Below are 20,161 nucleotides of genomic sequence, written 5' to 3'. Positions count from 1 at the left end.
CATGAATTTCTCAGTCACTTTGACTGGGTAATTGGCTAGTCTTGAAGCTAGCCTACTGGGGAACAATTTCCATTCTTCCTAGAGATGAGAAAGCAAACTTAATGTCTGTTCCAGATCTCCTAGATACTGGTGGATGATAAAGTCATACCCCTAATTTTCCAAGGTAATGGGAGACAGCATTAGTAACCTAATCTAAACATCTCATTGTGTTTATCAATTTTAACTTCTCTCCCTCTTCCTATACCTCCCAACCCCTACCCCCAATCCCAGCCCTCATAGGACCCAAAGTCTTACTAGGGCATCTTAAATGAAATGAAATGGACTGATTTAAGTACTATTATCATTCCTTGGCTTAGCCTTTAATGAGACACAAAATAGTCAGAAAACATAAAGTAGAAAAGAAACAAAAATGCTACATGCTGAGTTATCAGTAATTAAATAAGAGTTTCAGCAGAAAGTTAAAGAAACAACAAATAAAGATTCTATATATACTGTCTGCTTATTGGTTTTAAACACTAAAAATGAGAATAAGAGAACATATGTTGATACTAAGTGGCATTTATCATTAGCTCATTTTAAAGTATTGTTTTAAATTCCTTTATCTCAGTCATTATTTAATTTGATTTTTGTTTTAATTAGTTTTTCTGCATTATTAGTTTCTGTTCTCACTTGCTTTATAAATCTCACAGTTTGCTCAATTCCTTTTAATTCACAGCAACACATTTTAACTTTCTTGCATTTAATTCAAAAAACATTCATGGGGAAAAGTGAAAAATAACATTTTATTCTTTTTAACCACCATGATTATTTAAAATTCTGTCCTCCTAAACAATAACTTTGATGTTTTTCAGCCTGAATTTTCAGATATTCAGGAAACGGGAGTAAAAGAAGAATCAAAATGAAAATAACTTGTGCAAATAAAGAAACAAGAACTATATTTCATTTACAACATTTCAAAATTGTATTACTGGTGCTCTCTGAAACATTCAAACTGCAAAGTGAAATGTAAGAATAAAAACAATTATTTTTCATGTAAAAAAGAATGTTGTACCTGTTATTTTGAAGTTTAAGTGCTTTAGTTTTAGCACTGATGTCATAGATAAAATGTTGTTGGGTAATTATTATTCTATTTTCCATTGTTGTGTTTCCCAGGATGGTGATAACAGGATAACCCATCTGGAGTGTCCACTGATCCATTACTTCTTGTATATTTACATACTTCCCATTTCTTTTTAAAGCCTTTACAAGGAAAAATGTATAAATTAGTTTCATAAATGTGAATTATCAATATGATCAACATTAAGGCATTTTTATTTCTATCTTTACTATTTATCTACATATGAAAACATTTAAAGTCAGTGAAGACAATATAATGTGTTAGTGGAATTAATCTTCTTGCCCCAAGTTAAGCCTCATACATGTACATAAAAATGACAGTTATATTAAGATTAAATTTTTGACATAGCATAAAAATATAAAATATAGGTTATTGTTAAAGCAAAAACTTGAGGCATCAGTAAGTATTCCCAGCATGTCTAGTGTAAAGTTTAAATATTTGACATATAGAAAAAAATATTTAAAACTTAATTATTTTTTAACATGAATATCTTATACCATATTAAAATTATATTTCAGAAGCATTGTCATGTTTGAAAGTAGGCAAGATACCATTTGTAGTTTAGTTTTAAACTCCATTATTTTACAATACATTATATAAAACAAAAAATCAACATGAACAAATGAAAAATGTAAAAAGTAAAAACAAACTCAATGTCAATAAAGGTTTGAATGTCTTTTAAATGCAATTCAAATATTCAAGTAGAGGTTTTGATATTTGAGATTCCTATACTTTACCTCTGATAATGTATTCCAGAGATCATTTCTTGCTGCATTGCCATACTTATGAATGGTTAAATAATCCTACAAGAATATAAAGTTGTAATTACAATTCAAGGGCTAAACAGTAAGTAGTAAACACAATTATTTCTCAATTCAATTAATAATTATCATTTGTTGTAATTATATTAATAAAAAGGGACATACAAAAAGATAAAGAATCTCATTTTAAAATATTCCAGAGATTTAGCTATAAAATATTTCTTAAGTTGTCAAACAATATTAATCTCTTAAAAATTATTTCCATAGCTCTAATCACTGCTTACCGATATCCAGGGTCAAAGATCTTTCTCTAATTGAACAAGTCAATCTCAATCAATTCTGAAAACACTACCTCTGCTGTTGAATATTTAGAGAATCTTTCCCACCAGGCTTTTGTGTTAAAGTGTTGAAAAAGAAATATTTTATTTTATGAAAAAAAGAAATAGCTAATATATACTAAGAGGGACTGCTTTGCCAGAAGAATACTTTCTCCACCATCTGTCTCTAGTTCAGTGGTCTCTCTGCAAAGGAAAGGCTGCCTATTACAATAATGATAAATACTTATTTCCATAGGTTTGAAACACACATTAATATTTGAGAAGAAAATGTTATTCCTAAGTTTATTTAATGTTTTGGGGCTTAGGACTTGCCATATTTAATGATCAGTTATTAGTGGTAAAACCTATACACTTTCCATTCGATTCACACTTTGTTCTCTTCTAAAAAGTGTGGTTTGTCTTGTCAATGTACTAATTAGCTATGGCTGGTTTGTATTATTTTTTCTGATTTCAGAGTGGAACAATGAATATTAAAAATACTGTTATATTGTAAAAGGCCCCCTCCTTCATTTGAAATTCCATTATCTCTGCAACATATAGATAGTAGACAAAATCCTAAATTACATCAAAGTACTAAACAGAAAAATGCTGACTTCTTCAGTGCTTTATATGGAGTGGGCTACTCTGGGGATAATTAAAGTTGGGGGAAGCAAATTTTCTGAAATGCAAATTATAACACCTGTGACAGATTCAGCTTTTGTTGGCAATTCACGCCACAGAAAATGGCAACTCCCAGTTAATCAGTTGCCTAGAGATGCAATGTCCAACACTAACTTAGCAGCCACAAATTCATCATTGCATCAGGTGTTATTTTGTTTTTTAAAAAGCACAACTTTGTTTTTTAAAAAAACTTTGTTTTTAAAAACATACAACTCCGAATAACCATTCTGAATCCTAATTTGACTTTGAACATTCCATATGAGATTTTTCAACATGAACCCAGGGACCAGGATTTAAATTGATTATTTCAGATGTAACTTTCAAAATTATTCTTTATGCTTTTTTCACTTAAATAAATAAATTTTGGAATAAGATTTATAAAATATAAATTTGCATTTTATTTTATGTTTTTATTTTTTATTTGAAACAAGAGCTCAATCTGTCACCCAGGCTGGAGTGTAGTGATGTGATCATGGCTCACTGCAACCTTTACCTCCCAGGCTCAAGTGCTCCTCCTTCCTTGGCCTCCTGAATAGCTGGGACTACAGGCACAGGTACCACCACACTCAGCTGTTTCTCTTTTTCTTAAAATTTTTTGTAGTGACAAGATCCCATTATGTTGCTCAAGTTGGCCTTGAGTTCCTGGGCTTGAGTTAGTCTCCCCCTGTGGCCTCCCAAAGGCTTGGGATTACAGGCCTTAGCCAATATACCTAACTTGCATTTTATTTTAGTGATGTAATAATAAAAGGTGCTAAAATTAGAGCTCTTCACTCTTAGATTCTGTTTATGGGTAGTGCTGCTAGGCTAATTCTGCAAAGGGAAACAAAGGAATGCTAACTATAAAGTCCAATATGCAACTACAATTTTCTTCCCATAGATAATAAAAGTCTATTCACAGTATGAGTTGACCTTGTCCCAATATCGTCAGTTTGAATTATTTGTTCCTTCCTCAGTTTAGAATAAAACTCAAGTTTCCACTTTAAGCAGGCTGAAATGAAAATTATCCAGACATAAGAAGCAATTTCCAACTTGCCTGCCTCTGTATTCAGGGAAGATAACATATCTTCTTGAACTCTTGGTAACCCTAATATTCAGATGTTACTGGAATTTTACATGTGCCAACTTTTTAAAAAAAGTTTCCTTTTTTTTTTTTTTTTTTTTTTTAAAGAGAAAGCTTACTTAAACATACTCATAGCTGGAATTAAGAAAATTTTGCAGAATTATAAAGAAACTTAAAGGATAATGAGTATGTTTTAATATTTTTTCATTAATTCCACAAAATGTATGGAGCACTAGAGTGTTTTCAGACAACTTTCTAGTACAGGAGAAACAATGGTGAAGAAAAGCTTACTAAGAACAGCTACAGATTCTGAGATGTGATTTGTGTAGGAAGATTTCCATGACTGAAGCTATAGAAGTCTTGGTATAATAACCACTTGGCAAGATGAAATCACATTTGGTATCACATTGAATAAAATGATTTTAAGTTCCTTTCAAACCTCTAAGTCATTGAATATGAAAGTCCTTAGAGATATAAATCTGAAATGGAAATCTAATTTTACATTTATGTGTATGCAAGTCAGTCTGCAGCAGATTTGACATTATGACATAAAATAGAAGAATGTTTTAATATTAACTTTAAAAGAATTGTGGTTTCTCTATACTATGTATTTCTGAAATAATAGAGTTATTGTAAGGAATAAAATAAAGATAATCGCCTGAATATTCTTAAGGAACATAACAAATAATATAGACTTATTAAAAGTTAAAAGCCTATTAAACAAGAATATATTACATCTCTCCTATGGAAAGAGGCATCATAGTACAGTAGTTTAAAATGCAGTAACAAGAGCCTGTCTTAATTTAAACCCAAGGCCCAACATTCACTACCTATATGATCTTTAGAAAGCTGTTTAACTCTTTGTGCTTATCTTCACATCTATAAAATGGGAATAATAAAATAACACTGTATATATTTTTTCTGAGAATTAAATGATTCAACATATAGTGATAAAAGAGTGAAGAGAGCAAAGCATATACCATAAATATTCAGTGGGCATTCTCTTTGGTAATCTTTTTAATAATCTCAGGCTATAGGTTAGAAAACTGAGTAACTGAGAAGGAAACACATCATTATCAATAATCATGAAAGAACACAGCACATGAAAACAGTAATATTTGTCTCCTTTTTAACACTGTTCAAGCTACCTTATATTTTATCTCATTCAGTCCACACAACATTAAGAGGTAGATATTATCAACATCACTTAATAAATCATAACATTGGAACTCAGAGTCTTCAACCTACATTCAAACCCCATGCCTGTGCCTACCCAAATCCAATATATAAGAGATGCCATAAAGATAACTGAGTTGTATTCAAAACTGAACTCATTGTCCTCCCCTACATTGGCTCCTTTTGGTGGCCCTTCTCCAGTGATGGCCTTTACATCCACCTCAACCAAAGAGCTGTCTTGATGCCTTGATCACCCTTTCCACCACATTCAATTAATAATCCATGACCTAAATATACCCCAAGATTCCCACTTCTCCTTACCTGTTAGTCAACCACTCTACAGAATCTTACATGGAAAATGACAGCTGCCCTTGCTTCCGCTCTGTCCCTTTCACATCCATTCTCTCCCACAAAGCCAGAATATTTTTGATCAAATACACATAAATCCCTGCTATGTTCAGAATATAATCCAAACTCCTTAATATAATCCAAAAAATGGCCCTCATAGTCTTGTCCCTCCATATTTCTCAAATCTCTTTGTTAGCTTGTTGCTCCCTGCATTAATTTAGCCACTTTCAGCTTTCTGAAGATGCCTAATGGATATTTTATCTCATTTCTGGCTCTCTGCACATGCAATTCTCTACATTTTTTTCTCCTTTGCCTACTTCAATTCAATTCAATTTCCAGAACTCAATTTTGATGCATTTCCTCCAGGAATTATTTCTCATCCACTTCAACCACCTTCCTAATGCTAAGTTAAATATCTCTTTTATATTTTCACACATTGTTCTATATAATAGCATTTATCCCATTGTGTCATAGTTGGCTGTTTATTAGTTTGACTGTTCACACAGTCTGTAAACTCCATGAGATTAATGATACTGCCAGTGTTGTTTACCACTATTTAACCAACATCTTTGTGCCCAGTCTAGTATACAAGTACTCTCTCTATATATATAAATGTGTGTGTGTGTGTGTGTGTGTGTGTGTGTGTGTGATTTGTCTTTCATTTTGCAATATTCTTTTCTGTTGATAACTGACAATGCAGTAAGCATAGATTTCTTATATCTGTCAGAATCCCCCAAAATGTCATATTTAAATACAACACAGGACATAATTTATGATTTCAGTATATATTTATCAGACATATAACTTGAGCAGATACATACGATTGCATATAGTGTCACCAAAAATTGTGAACTATTGCATACAAGACCATTTTTGTTTTATTTCATTTGCTAACAAGTGATGTGGGTCATAACATGTCCTGTGTAAAAGCCAACAGGACTAATAAAGACAAGGGAAAAGGAGTGAGTTAAGGAAATAAAGCACTATTATCTTTTAAGATTTACATGGAAATAATTATGGAATAATTGCTTCGCTATTAAAGAGTCCTTTAGCATGCTAGGATAGAGGATTAACCACATAAATGGTTTATTCTTGAGACATAAAGGGATGGTTCCATGAAAACCATGTGGATTGGTTTACACATGTTTAGCTGCAAGTAATAAATATGTATCCTAGAATGACTTTTAAAATAGCAATATTTATTCTCTCCTATCATAAGTAGGTAGGACAGAGCTTCAGCCACCTTCTTCTAGAATTATTTTGGTCCTACCCCTATCTATGATTTAGCTTCATTTTCAGGTTTGTGGCTAGATGGCACCAGCAATCCCTAGTATCACATTCAGATGTGACTTTGTTCAGAGGAAAGAGACAGAATTTCTTCCTGAGAACCTCTTTTTAAGAATCAGGAAATTTTTCCTTCAAATTCTGCAGCAAATTTTCCACATTTGTCATTTGTCAAAATTACATCATGTGCTCCATCAAGAATCTGTTACTGCATTTTAAGGGACCATGGTTTGAACTTTACCCAAGGAAAGACATAGTCCTTTCAAGTATATGGCTGTTTAGAAGAGGGTGAGAACTTGAAGAAAAAAAAAATCAAAATTCAGACAATAAGAAAGAGTGGGCAACTAGGTATAGGCAGATGACCACCACCAATAGTGCTTTCTCTAGTGAGACAGGGAAGTCTCATTGACACTGGGAAAGTGGACTCATTGACACTGGGAAGTAGGATGCCCTATACTTGAAAGGCTAGTCTGGAAATGCTAGGTAAATTCAAGCACCGATTTTTCTGACTATGTGACAAGAAGGCTGAAGCAAGGGTTTGAAATATTGTTGCTTTCTATCAAGAATAATTGTATCTCAAAAAATTTGTAGTGGGCATTTGTCATTTTTTGGCTTTCCAGCATCTAAGCACCAGTTTTATTGGGGGGCAATCACTCACTATGGAATCTGGAAGGCAGGCAAAATCTCTGCCTTGCTCTATTCAAATGGAAGGGACAAAATACTAAATAATCGCTCTCCACTTTCCCTGGCAGTTAATGCCTACGCATGTGCTCTGGCCTCAGACAAGGAGGTGTTTTGTCCTAGGATTGTGAATCCAAAAAGAGTAATGCCTCTCATGGTGACACAGAGGGTCCTGTGGTAGCCTTTCTAATGGCAGCCACTGGGGGGTTCTGTGGTAGCCCCTCTAATGGCAGCAGCTGAGCCTGCCACTCCTGTGGCATGACCTTGGCTGCATCTCTTGATTTCTGAGTCTCCTTTAGTTCTTATTCTGTTTTGCAAGCCTCGTCTTCAGTCTTCCCAATGATTCAACGGGCTACCTACATCCTTCAAGTAATTTTCGTTCTGCCTAATTTAACCAGTTTGTTTTTGTTGCTTGCATAATACAACCCTAATGGGTTAAACAAAATGAAGGAAGACACTTTACATTATCTTGGTGATCCCTAGTAAGAAAAATAAACTATTGCCTACAACTCATACAAAATAAAATCTAAAGAACACTAAATTCTGTTTAGTAAATCAGCTAGGTTTTTGTTGTTATGAGTAGTAGGTATGGCATGAAAGAGATGTATACTTAATTTTTTTTGTTTTAAAGGCGGACAAGAAGGTTGGAGAGAAAGATTAAAGCTGAAATACAAAGTACAGAAGGTTCTGTAGACTGGTGGAGGGGGAATGCACACAGAATGGCAACAGCAAAAACATTTTAAAAAGCAACATTTTATCTTAAAGCTTCTAAAACAGGGACTTCTGAACTGAGAACCGTTAAGTTCTGCACTTACATATTTGTAAGTATGTGCATTATTACAGTACCGTGATCTTAAAGGAATCCATAAACAGCCACAAAAGTAGATTAAAAGTATCAGATCACAGCAATGTCACACAGAGTTGGGTAAAACCAATTTGAAGCCTGGCCCATGCACTTCAGAGGATGTTTTTACATTCTCTAACCTTGAAAAACAGAAGCAAGAAGACAAAAACAGTGACAGATGACCAACTTAAAGAAAGCCACACCACAGACCAAGATATTTATTTGGATTCACACCTAGAAATTGATGATAATTTTCAGACTTAGTAAAAGTGAGTCATAAAGCACTAAGGAAGCATTATGCAAAGATTTAAAAGTAATATTTATATTTTAATTCTATTAGATAAGAGTCAGAGATAAAATGGTATAAATAATTATTGAAACTTTCCTTTATTATTAAAGTATATTAAATTTCCAAGAAGGAAATCCAGTATAATAAGAATGATTACTAAACTTTTTGAGGTACAGCAGTTTCAAGCCACAAGACATTAAAAGAAAAAAAAGATGACACATTTAGGAAACAAAACTATTAGAGAGATAGAAGAATAGTTGAAAGTCAGTTATCATGGTTTGCATGTCATTCTAATTCTGAATTTTTAAATGTGTTTACCCTAAATTTACCTTTAGAAGTGGCTTGCTTAGATATGGGAGTATTTAGATAGTTCACTAGGAACAAAAAGACATTTTACATGTTCTAAAAATCCAGTATTCCACCCAATTAATATAAATTTTGTAAGAATACATATATTTTTATAAGAGTCTGCTAAATATAGTAGAATATCATAAAATTGTAAATCAAAACAACCTGCCAGTTCATGAAAGTTTTTCTTGTTTGTTTGCTTAAAATTACAGACAATGGCATCTTCTCACATCACTTTTGTTTTTCAGTATCTCCTATGTTGTAATTATAGATCATACCATCAATTCCTCAACATGCAGTCACATCACCAGAGTTACAATATTACCACTGTAGGATTTGTACGCCATTCCAGAACAAGGTGACAGGGTCCTACACCTGTCAGTGAAATAATATAAGTGTCATAGTTATGGAGTTCTGGGGTACTAAAATATTTCTACCTCTCACTTTTGCTGCTAGCATGAAATATTACTGAGACATAAAGTGAATCTATTGTTAAAAATGAAGCCTGTGAATTGCTTTTTCTGAACACCCTGATAAAGGGCTTTGATCACCACTCACTCACAAAATAGACAGATTACATCCTGATTGGTAAAAATGCACTGCTTCTTGTAAATCAAGTTCCCCGCTGATTGCAGGCATGTACACAGAGTTTCCCTCTCCCACCTCTTTGTTCGCCCAGCCCTGGTGCTGGTGACAATTTGGGAAGAAATGTAATTTAGTTGAGAAAGAAAGTGTATATTAAAAAACAAACAAACAAACAAACAAAAAACTAGGTATGAACTCAGGCTGATCCCTATCAGTCATGTGATCTTGGATAAAGTATCTATTTTCTCTAAAACCTTAATTTCTTCAACTGAAAAATGTACATAATGTAGTACTTACCTGACAAGAGTATGAACAGAAAATGACATAAAACAAATAAATGACTTAGAAAGTATCAGCCACACAAAGAATCCAAGAAACTTCAGTTACTTTAATAGCAATTTACATGGGGGAAAAAAAAAAAAAAAACTAGTGTCAAAAGTCTTTTTCAATGTTCCCTCCAAGAGAAGCTAAAATGTTCTAGAGACATCATAAGAAAATTGTATGGAATTGGCCAGGCCTGGTGGCTGACACCTGTAATCCCAGCACTTTGGGAGGCCAAGTGGGGCAGATCATCTGAGTTCAGGAGTTTGAGAACAGCCTGGTCAACGTGGTGAAACCTCATCTCTATTAAAAATACAAAACTAGCCAGGCAAGATAGCAGCTGCCTTTAATCCCAGCTACTCAGGAGGCTGAGGCAAGAGGATGGCGTGAACCGGGAAGGCAGAGGTTGCAGTGAGCTGAGATTGTGCCATTACACTTCGGTCTGGGTGGCAAGAACCAAAACTCTATCAGAAAAAAGGAAGGAAGGAAGGAAGGAGGGAGGGAGGGAGGGAAGGAGGGAAGGAGGAAAGGAGGGAAGGAGGGAAGGAGGGGGGAAGGGAGGGAAGGAAGGAGAAAGAAAGAGAAGGAAAGAAAAGAAAAGAGAAAATAAAGAAAGAAAAGAAAGAAAGAAAGAAAGAAAGAAAGAAAGAAAGAAAGAAAAGACAAGAAAGAAAGAGAAAGAAGAAAAAGAAAGAAAGAAAGAAAAAGAAAGCAAGCAAGAAAGAAAGAAAGAAAGAGAAAGAGAGAAAGAAAGAAAGAGAAAGAAAGAAAGAAAGAGAGAGAGAGAGAGAAAGAAAGAAAGAAAGGGGAAAAGGAAAAGAAAAAGAAAATTATATGGACTAACCTGAAGTACAAATGCGCCTGGGTGGGGTGTGGGGTGCAGTACAGCAGTAGAAAAAGAAAAGAAAAATTGAGAACAAAGCTTCCTTCAGGCTTGAGAAAAGCTGTTTAGAAGACTTCTTTCCAAATCTTGTCATGTAATGCGTTTTGGACAGTTCAAGTTGTGGGGTCTAGCACCCTGTTTTTCACAGAGCTCTGCTGAGATGACAAAACCTCTGATGGGTAGTTCATGGAATGGGCACACTAATTTGACTCAGCACAAAAGAGATTTACCCAAGTTGGCACTCATGCAATAAAGACACTAATCTTCAGGTGACCAGAAAGGTTCAGAAAAGATGTATATCAAACTCAAGAAACATGCAATTATCTACTTCTTTCCCATTCACTGATCAATGCATTTCAGAAAAACGAATCAGACTGCGAATTATTGTGGATGAGACCACAGGGCTCTTTAGCATATGCTCTGAACAGAAAAAGTTATCTATAATATTTTCACATTAATGAACATGACAAAAGGGGAATTCAGTAAGGGCATGTTATGTTTCCCATAAGTTAGAAGCCTGGAGGATTTCTTTCATTTAGTGTTAAAATCATAATATTATACTTTGCTAATATATTGTTTACTGTTATTAATATTAATGGCAGCTTATTTTTCTCTCAGATTCTTCCTGCCTCCTCTTTCCTGAGTATCCAGCTTAGATTTCATAAATCATCTTAACTAATTCCTGGGAAACAGCCTGATCTTTTTTTGTTGTACTGTCCTTCAATTATAGTACTTGGCAAAAATCCCAACCATGGAAGAATCCAAGTATTTGTCTTCTCCAAACCTGTACTCATCCAGCTGAATATCACAGGAGAAAATCATCCAATTGAAAAGCTGAGCTTATGATAAATTCAGAATCACCAAATTCAAATAGGAACTCAAAACTGTCAGGAAGTACCTTTCTACTCTTTCAATTCTCTATGTTCAAATTTCTCCACTTCCCACTCTCAGCTCACTTTCATTCAGCTGCTGACTTTCTCTCAAATAAACACTGAAAAAATATAAGTCATCCGAAGGATTTCTCTCATTTCCCTATTGCCAGCATTCCAAATTTACTGGAAATAAGTATCCTATTAAAGACAAGTGCCTTCACCTTCTCAATGAACAAGGTTCTGGAGTTGTTTCTCACTTCTCCAACATTATCAGTCATCCCTTGAATCTTCCTGCCAGCTTCAAACCAGTACAGCTCCCTCTCAGATTTAAAAATAAAACAAAAATTTTCTTTAGCCTATATCCCCCTCTAACCACTGACCATGTTTTTCTTATCTCCTTCCTGAAAAACTGTGTTTAGTTTTATTCTGCATACTCTGTTTCCATTTCCACATTCCCATTCACTCTTTAACCTACTCCACTGAAACCAATGAATTTACAGGCTACCAAAAGAAACAGTTTACAGTCTTTATCCTTCTCCACCTTGTTTCTGCATTTAACCTTGTTGCCCACTTTCCTGTTCTTGAAACAAGTTCTTCTTTGGCATCTGTGACATGATGCCCTTGGTATTCTGCCTGTCTCTCCAGCTGTCCCATCTCAATCACCTCTCCAAGCTCCTCTTCTCTCAATCTCAAGTTGTTACAGTCGTTCAGGGAATTGTTCCAGGTCCTCATCCCAGAAAACTCAGAATCATTCTTGATTACATTCTCTTCCTCCCCTCGCATACCACACTTTTCGACCAATTTATCCCTAGGCCCATTGAATTCTACCATTAAAAAACATTTGGGATCCATCTATGTCTCTATTTCTATGAACCATTTAAGCCTCGATAATCTCTCCCCTGAGTATTAAAATATCCTTTTTACTTTTTTTGCCCAATCCCTTTCTTGGTATGCTGACTGCCTCAAATCCAGTGTATTATTACAATTAGCCAGAAAACTGTTCTATATATAAATAGAGCCATTACGCATCCACTTTAAAGCTGTTTAATACAGCACTTGAATAATATTAATCTTAGCACAGACTATTGGGCATTGTGTGACTGGCTGTTGCTCACCTCTCCTACCTCTTGTTCTTACTAACTCTACTCACCCACCAGTTTCTTTATTTTCCTTGAACATGCTCAGTTCTTTTTTTAGCCCTTTGTAGGGCTCTTCCCTCTTCTTGGAATCTCCTTGACCCCATCTTTCTTCCTTCAGATCTCAGCATACCTACCATCTTCTCAAGAAGGATTCCCTAAACACCCAATCTAGAATTGTTCCAACCACCTGCTCGCTATGCTTTCTCACAGAATCCTATTTTTTGCTTTCTAGCATTTTTCACATTGAGTAAAAATATATCTATTACTTTTTTCCTATCTATTGTGTGTCTCCTTTATCCTGTTATACGATTCATGAGAGCAGAAGCCATATCTGCTATGTACAGCATGCCCTGAATACGTAGTACTTGTCATGATGTCTGGCATAGAATAGGTGCATAATAAATACATGTGGAATAAATGAATGACTGGGCACGTCTAATGGGTGAGGAACAAGAACTGTATACATAAAATGAAGCAAAGCTGGTACAGGAAGATAAATTATAATTTTGGTTTATTGGCACAAAACATTAAGAAGTGATTTTTGACACTTACATGTGTTATTGTTCTTAAATGGAAAAGAAAATGATCTGTAAAATAATCACAGGGAGAGATCTTGAGCAGAAGAGAAGGTGAATACAGGAGACTGGTTGCAAAAGGATATCAGATTCAGTATAACAAGTGGATGACACCACTTCTTTGTATGCCATGCTAACATGAAGCTCTGTCTTCCATAAATGAAAATACAAAGATAGACCAGAATGGAATTTTAGATGCATATGACTCTTTTGTAAACCAGGTTCAAAATATGTAACTTAAGCCTTTGCAACACTCTTAAGCCACTAATTTATAACATGCTGTTTTATAACAATAATTTTAACATATTAAATACAGGGGAAACGAGTTTGCAGTAAATATGTTATAGTTCATTACTTTTATTTTATAACTATATAAAGTTACTAAAAAGAGAGTAAGACCTCAATTTTTAATGCATAAGAGACATGGATAAATCTTATAAAAGAATAAATGAAAAGAGTGAAATGCCAGTAGAGAATGTATTAAATATTTCATAGCCTCATTTATGATAAAATATATACACTGAAATAACAATGGAATAAATTTTTTACTTACTAAATTAGTAAGAAATTTATTTTGAAAATTTATAAGAATGCTGTTTACTTAGTGTAGTATAAAGAGAGAACTTTCAAACTTCTAGCATTATATACTGGTTTAACATTTTGGAGAAAAAAATGATACTATGCTTCTAAAAATATATATATAGTTGAAAATATAAGGGAAAAAATCAACAATGTAAAGATTATTAGAGTGTTATTTAACAAAAACTGGAAAGCAATATAAATGCTCACAAACATGGACAAAGCAAAATATATTATGTTATATCTATGTCATATTACTATTTTAAACTAAGCTATGTGACAGAATCATGTCAATCAATTATAAAAATATTATTAAATGAGGAGAAAGTATTTTTAACTTAGGAGGAATTTTATGTAACATTTCAAAAATATAGCTCTAGGCTATCAGGTGCACTTTTCAAAAAGAGAACATCAAATAAAAAGAAAAATAAATTTAAAATGGAAAAGAAAGGAAACTGCTGATGCAGGAACTAAGCTGTTTACAGAAAAATGCCTGTAAGGCAAGTTTATTGTACCACTGAACTTGCAACCCAGCCACCAAATGGCAATGTCTACAAAGATCGGTATGCATTTACACACATACTAAAATACAAATACATCCATACATCAACTAAATGTGTCTAATAATTTCACAGATACATTTAAATAACCAAAACGTCATTTTATAGTATCAACCCGATTAGCTAATATGTAATACATCTTGAGCCCTTAACTAACAGATAAAAGATAACCAATAAATATAAATTTATAAGTTCTCCTGTTGAGCTGGACAAATGCCTGAAGGATGACTAAATGGAAATATATGTTTCTAAAAATAAGGGCTTTTTAGTTAATGTTACACAGTCATATTAGTCAGTTAACCTTTAAATCACAAGCAAATTAATGAAGATTCAATCAATGGCTGTATATTTAAAAAATTGAAACTGATGAATAAACGTTATTTCTCTCTGATCCAGAAATTTGAATACAGAATGCTATTTACTTTTTAAAAATACTTGTTTGTATCAAAGATGGAATTCTTAATTCTGAAATCCATCAAGTCTTTTCCAAAACTTAAATATTTATTTATATGTAACATGCTCACTAATTTTCCTTTACAGTTAGGTCTTTAATAAACTAAATGCTAATTAAGTCAAATCCAATAATTAAAAATTAGTAATAATAACATTGTTATCATATAACATTGAGTGAACACACCAAATTATTATCAAGTTGTTAACCTTTTAACCCATAGCATATCTAAAACTGCATAGCATTTTAAGCAAAACTAGGAGACATTTGAGCAAAAGCTGTCTATGGTCATTCATTTTAGATTAAGTATGATTCAGCTGCCATCTGGATAAAAACACAATATTATCTCTTCAGAAAGAAAATTAACTTTGACACACTGTCTCTGTTCCTCCATTATTTTCCGACTTTTTACTTATCTGAAAACCTACATGTAAGGGAGAAAACTCTATCTCACAAATGTAAGCCTGCAGTTTTCAAATAAAAATTCTGCATACACATGTTAACATATAACACCTCATTGAAACACAAGTTATTGAGTATGTTGTTGCTACTAATAATCCCTATGGCTTTTTGCCTGTCATTACCTTCAGGCTATCAGAATTTTATGAGCACAAACCAATAATAATGGTATTTCCTTTTTGCTTTTTATCCACACCTCATTGCCTTACATTGATTTGCATAAGCAATTTCCACCCTGATAATTGGAGCCAAACATCTTGCTGTAGGTTACCTTATGGAAAAAAGCAGTTAAATACTAATCAAGAGACATCTTTCTTTATTCAACCATATTTTAGATGATGCTGAATTACCTTCACTGGTTGAGCAGGAAAGTGACTCACTTTCTGACAGGGATTTCAGGCTTTCGGTTTATATCAAGCTTAATAATTATCTTTCTTTATAATTTCAGTACCCTCATGTTGACTCATAACAACATGAAGAATGCTGCTACTAGGCTCAAATCATTAAAACAATATTGTTTTGTTTAAAAGAAAAAGCCATAGCACAGGTAGTAATTATATTTTTATTAGCTACCAAACCAATCAATGTTATCTGAGGACTGTAAAATTACAGCTTTAATTTTTATTTCCAGAAAAATCCAAAAAAATGTAATTAGGGAGATTAAAATATAAAAATGAAATAAGGAAAATCCAAGTCATATAAAGATATATATCTAAAAGAATTGTTACTTGAATTACTTATTTAAAAATTAGACTTATTCCACTTATGTAGAATCAGGATTTGAGCTATTGGACTTAAATTATAAAAACAAGGTAAAATAAGTAGATTCTAATTTATTTACCAAATGAATATTTTAACTATATGGATGAAAAGTAATGTGTATGTCTGTAAACACTAAGAACCCTGTAAGTGAAAGATCACTACCAAAAGATGTTGTAAGGTTAGCAATTGTTATTAGAGAAGGAATTCATATAAAACATTTATTTATAGTAGAACGGAATATTTCAGGGAGATATGTGAAATCACCAAGAACTTCTATAGAGATAGGAAAAAAAGGCAAAATTGCAGTGTATTTATATTCCAGGTAACACGCAGAAAGGGAAATTCAACAACATTGAGTACTAAAGTCTGTCCAAGAGGAAGAGAGGATAGAAATGGGGTTACATTGCATATATTCCACCCCAGTATTAGACTAGTAAGGACTCTACTTATGCTTGCAACATTTTAATGAGAAAACCAGATTCCAATAGTGTAAATATTAAATAGGCATGAAACCCATGAATGATCATGCTAGCTTGTCCTTAGAGATGACCTAGAAAGGAATTTAGAGCTGTGTAAACCACAAACAAAAATGAGGTGCTAAATGTAAGAATGATATATCTAAAAAGTGTAACTTGAGCTTCTGTGCAAGAGACAGTTTCTGGTTACTGCTGACCTGCCTATTGCATTTCTCACTGACTTCACTTAAGTTCCAATAGGTCATGTATTATGTAGATTTTTCTTAGTCATCATTACTCACTGGAATTATTGCTAGGAGAAAATGCTGGGCTGGGAGAAACACATAATCGTGCTTTCCAGATGTCCTATGTAGAGGTGGTCTTAAATCAAAAGCAATTTAGGCAAACTGCTGCTGAGATTCTTCTCTCTGAACTTTAACTTATCCCAGGAGGATTGGCCCACCTGGGGAGGTAGGAATGAGGATCCTACAGTAGTGATTATGCAAACCAAAGTCTGAAATTCTAAAGTTAATCAAAAGCAAAACAATTATTCACAGTAGTAAACTCCCATCTTTTTTCCGGCTCCTTATTTTAGGAGTAATCACTTCAGAAATTTATAAATTTTATATATTACTGGTACTGATTTATCCTGATACAATCAAACCAACTTATGCAAAGAAAAAACTGAGTATTACAGACCACAAACAACTGGACTGAAGTTATGAAATTAGTAAAATATGGTAGTTGTTGATTTTATTTCCCTATATCTTCCATCATATGTCCTGGTAAAATTATTGAAATCAATTAAGAGCATTCTCTGCCCTAGATAGAGTTGTATCATATGGTCTTAATACAATATTAAGGAAGAGATGAATAAAGAAGTTAATACTTTTTAAATATTGATATGGTAATAAAACACCTGTAAAAATAACACAAATAAAACTTAATCAATAGAACAAAGACATTTACAGGTTAAGTGTGTCAGACTGTTAGCCATTCACCATCACTTCCCCTACCATCTACCTTCTTGTGCACTGTATGGATTAGAAGCTTGAACGCTACATTTCCAAGAATTCTTTGCTAGTTAGGCTCAACTTTATGTTCTGCAGAATGAAACGCACACATAAAAGATATGGGTGGCAGTAAAGAAGGAGGAGCTGTCGTTGCTCAGATAGCAGAGAGCAGGCATGTGGGCTTTGGCAGAAGGTAGGGGTAAACTATAGCCAGTGGCTTTCAGGGGTACTCTAGGCAGCTGAGAATATGTGTATTACTTCCCTAAGAAACTCAAATTTCTATATTTCCAGAAGCCTGGCAGTGGCTTTCCTGATCTCTACTTGTATAACCATGCCAACAGTTTTAGAAAATTACTATATCCCATGTTAATTCCCTTTCTGCTTGAAATATTACTAAGGGTTTCAGTATATTACAGAATTACATACCAGAAGTGATTGCAGACCCTCAAAGATGGTTATCTACAATTGTTTGCCTGCATTGATTAGATTTAAAGAAGCTAATATCATTGATAATGAGTGATAGGATCATGATAATTAATCATTTTCAGGGCCAAAACAGTTTCTTAAATGATCATCGATAATTTCCTAAACTGAAGAATAAGCTTTGGGAAAACAAATGACTATTTTGATAGAAAATTATGGCAGAATAAAGAATTACAAAGTCTTTGTGAGGACTGACTATTTCTGACTGGACTGGAGGGTCTACAAAAAGCAAACAATAATGTTGGTGCTTTAAATTATCAGCTGAAGGTTTGGCAGGGAACAAGAGATTTATGACTATGCTAAAAGAATCATGTATCTCTTACAACCTTAGAATTAACATATCTGACAAATAAACTATGATTTAAAATTCTGAGTGGCAAAATTATAAATCAAATAAATTTCATGGATTTATTAGATCTTTCATGTGAGAGTTGGGGTATTAAGGAAAGTATAGGATACAGAATCAGAATGCAGGCCTTGGAGGTCAAAATTTCACTGAGACTCCTTAGCAGCTTTTCTTGTTTCTGAAAAAGTAAGTTCTCCTTGTTTGAATTCCGTATAACATCACTCATCAAGGAGGACGCTGGCTCTTCTCAAAACCAACTCCAATATACCTAAATGCCAAACCAATAAGTAGAATTGGTTTCAGCAGAGTTCAAGTAGAAATTCCAACCTTAGAAGATGGCATTTACACTGAAAATTACCAAGAAATTTCAAGAGTTCTCAGCATATGACATCTAAAAATCACTGTAGCTTAATCACAAAAATGTAAAGTATCCAGAGACAATTATTAAAGTAAGTACCAGAAAAAAAAAAGTGACCAAGTAAATAAAAGCCAAAGAAATAGAAGTAGTTTCCTGATACTAGCACAATAAAACTATTACCAGCAAAAACTCTCTGATAGAAAAATGCTGCTCTGGTTTGACTACAGTTATAGCTCTATATATAGATAGTCATATTATATAGTCTCAATAATCAAATGATTAAAAATTCAAGAAAAAGGAGTCACTCACTCTCGTATATCTAGTTTACAAATGTTTCCATCAAATTAAAATGGCTGGCCCAAATTAAATACGTCAAACCCAAATCGTGTAACTAGAAAACTGCATTAAATTAATCCTAGATTTAAAGAATATAAAAGAGAAAAGGAATCTTACAGTATTTAGTCGAACTCTTACATTTAATAACTGTAATATCAGAGTTCAAGAGAGGTCTAGTGACTTGCAGAAAGACCACTATTAATTGGAGTTAGAAATGAAGTATTTCTCCTTATTTATTCTATCGACTCAAGTTTCTCAAAATATGCCTACTACCATTTTGAGAAATTAATTACATAGAAAGTAGACATGTAGAATTTGCAAAAATGTAAACATTTTTATTTAAAAAATATACATTATTTATTGGTAATACACAATCTAGCCACAGAAATTTTCAACCTCAACACAGTTCCACCTTCAATTCAAACATTAAAATGGAAGCAAATTTGTTGGTGGTATCAAGAATTATTTTTTGTATGTATATACTTTCTATTTATTTTTCAAAGTTTGATATAGTTTATTAGAAGAGAACAGCTATGCAAGATTTATTTTTTAATGCAAGACTTACTGTTTAAGCACCACAAGAAATTCAATAAATAAGAGGAATTAGACCAAAATGCATCAATACCAAGAAAACCCATGATTATTCAGTAAGAAATTGTTCTCCTAAACTTTCTCATAGCTGATCCAATGGGTTATTTGACTGTTAGAAACAATTTTTTTTCTCAGAAATTCTCTACAGTCTCTTCCTGCTGAAAAATACATTTAAATTGAAATTTAAAATATATTTCCATAGAAAATATTACAAAAAATTGAAACTGCAGTTGAATCTACACTGATACTTTATAAGTTAAGTATAAATATGAACTAATCTGGAAACTTACTACCTTGCTATATTATATTATACATATATACACACACATATTCATGTATGTATTTTTTTAAAGTTTGCCTCATTCCCAAAAGACTTTAAGATGGGTCACAAGGATACATAAAATTGCAAGAGAACACAAAATTTAGGTAGATAATAAATCAAGAAGAAACACCATTAAGACATCATTCCCATGTGGAACATGAAGAT

General features: G+C 33.3%; 1 protein-coding gene across 1 annotated transcript in view; it reads right to left on the bottom strand.

Moving 5' to 3' along the window:
- The window catches only part of TRHDE (thyrotropin releasing hormone degrading enzyme), a 391,885-nt gene that overhangs the window by 105,911 nt on the left and 265,813 nt on the right, over window positions 1-20,161 (bottom strand). The window contains exons 8-9 of the mRNA XM_017510084.2: window positions 1,855-1,920; window positions 1,052-1,239 (exon numbers count right to left, since the gene is read on the bottom strand). Of these exons, the coding sequence (XP_017365573.1) occupies window positions 1,052-1,239; window positions 1,855-1,920 (254 nt within the window). The remainder of the gene's footprint in view (window positions 1-1,051; window positions 1,240-1,854; window positions 1,921-20,161) is intronic.

Source organism: Cebus imitator, unplaced genomic scaffold (genome assembly GCF_001604975.1).
Source record: "Cebus imitator isolate Cc_AM_T3 unplaced genomic scaffold, Cebus_imitator-1.0 Scaffold429, whole genome shotgun sequence".
NCBI lineage: Eukaryota > Metazoa > Chordata > Mammalia > Primates > Cebidae > Cebus > Cebus imitator.
The sequence above is the reverse complement of the archived record's forward strand: the minus strand, read 5'-3'. Positions and strand labels throughout refer to the sequence as shown.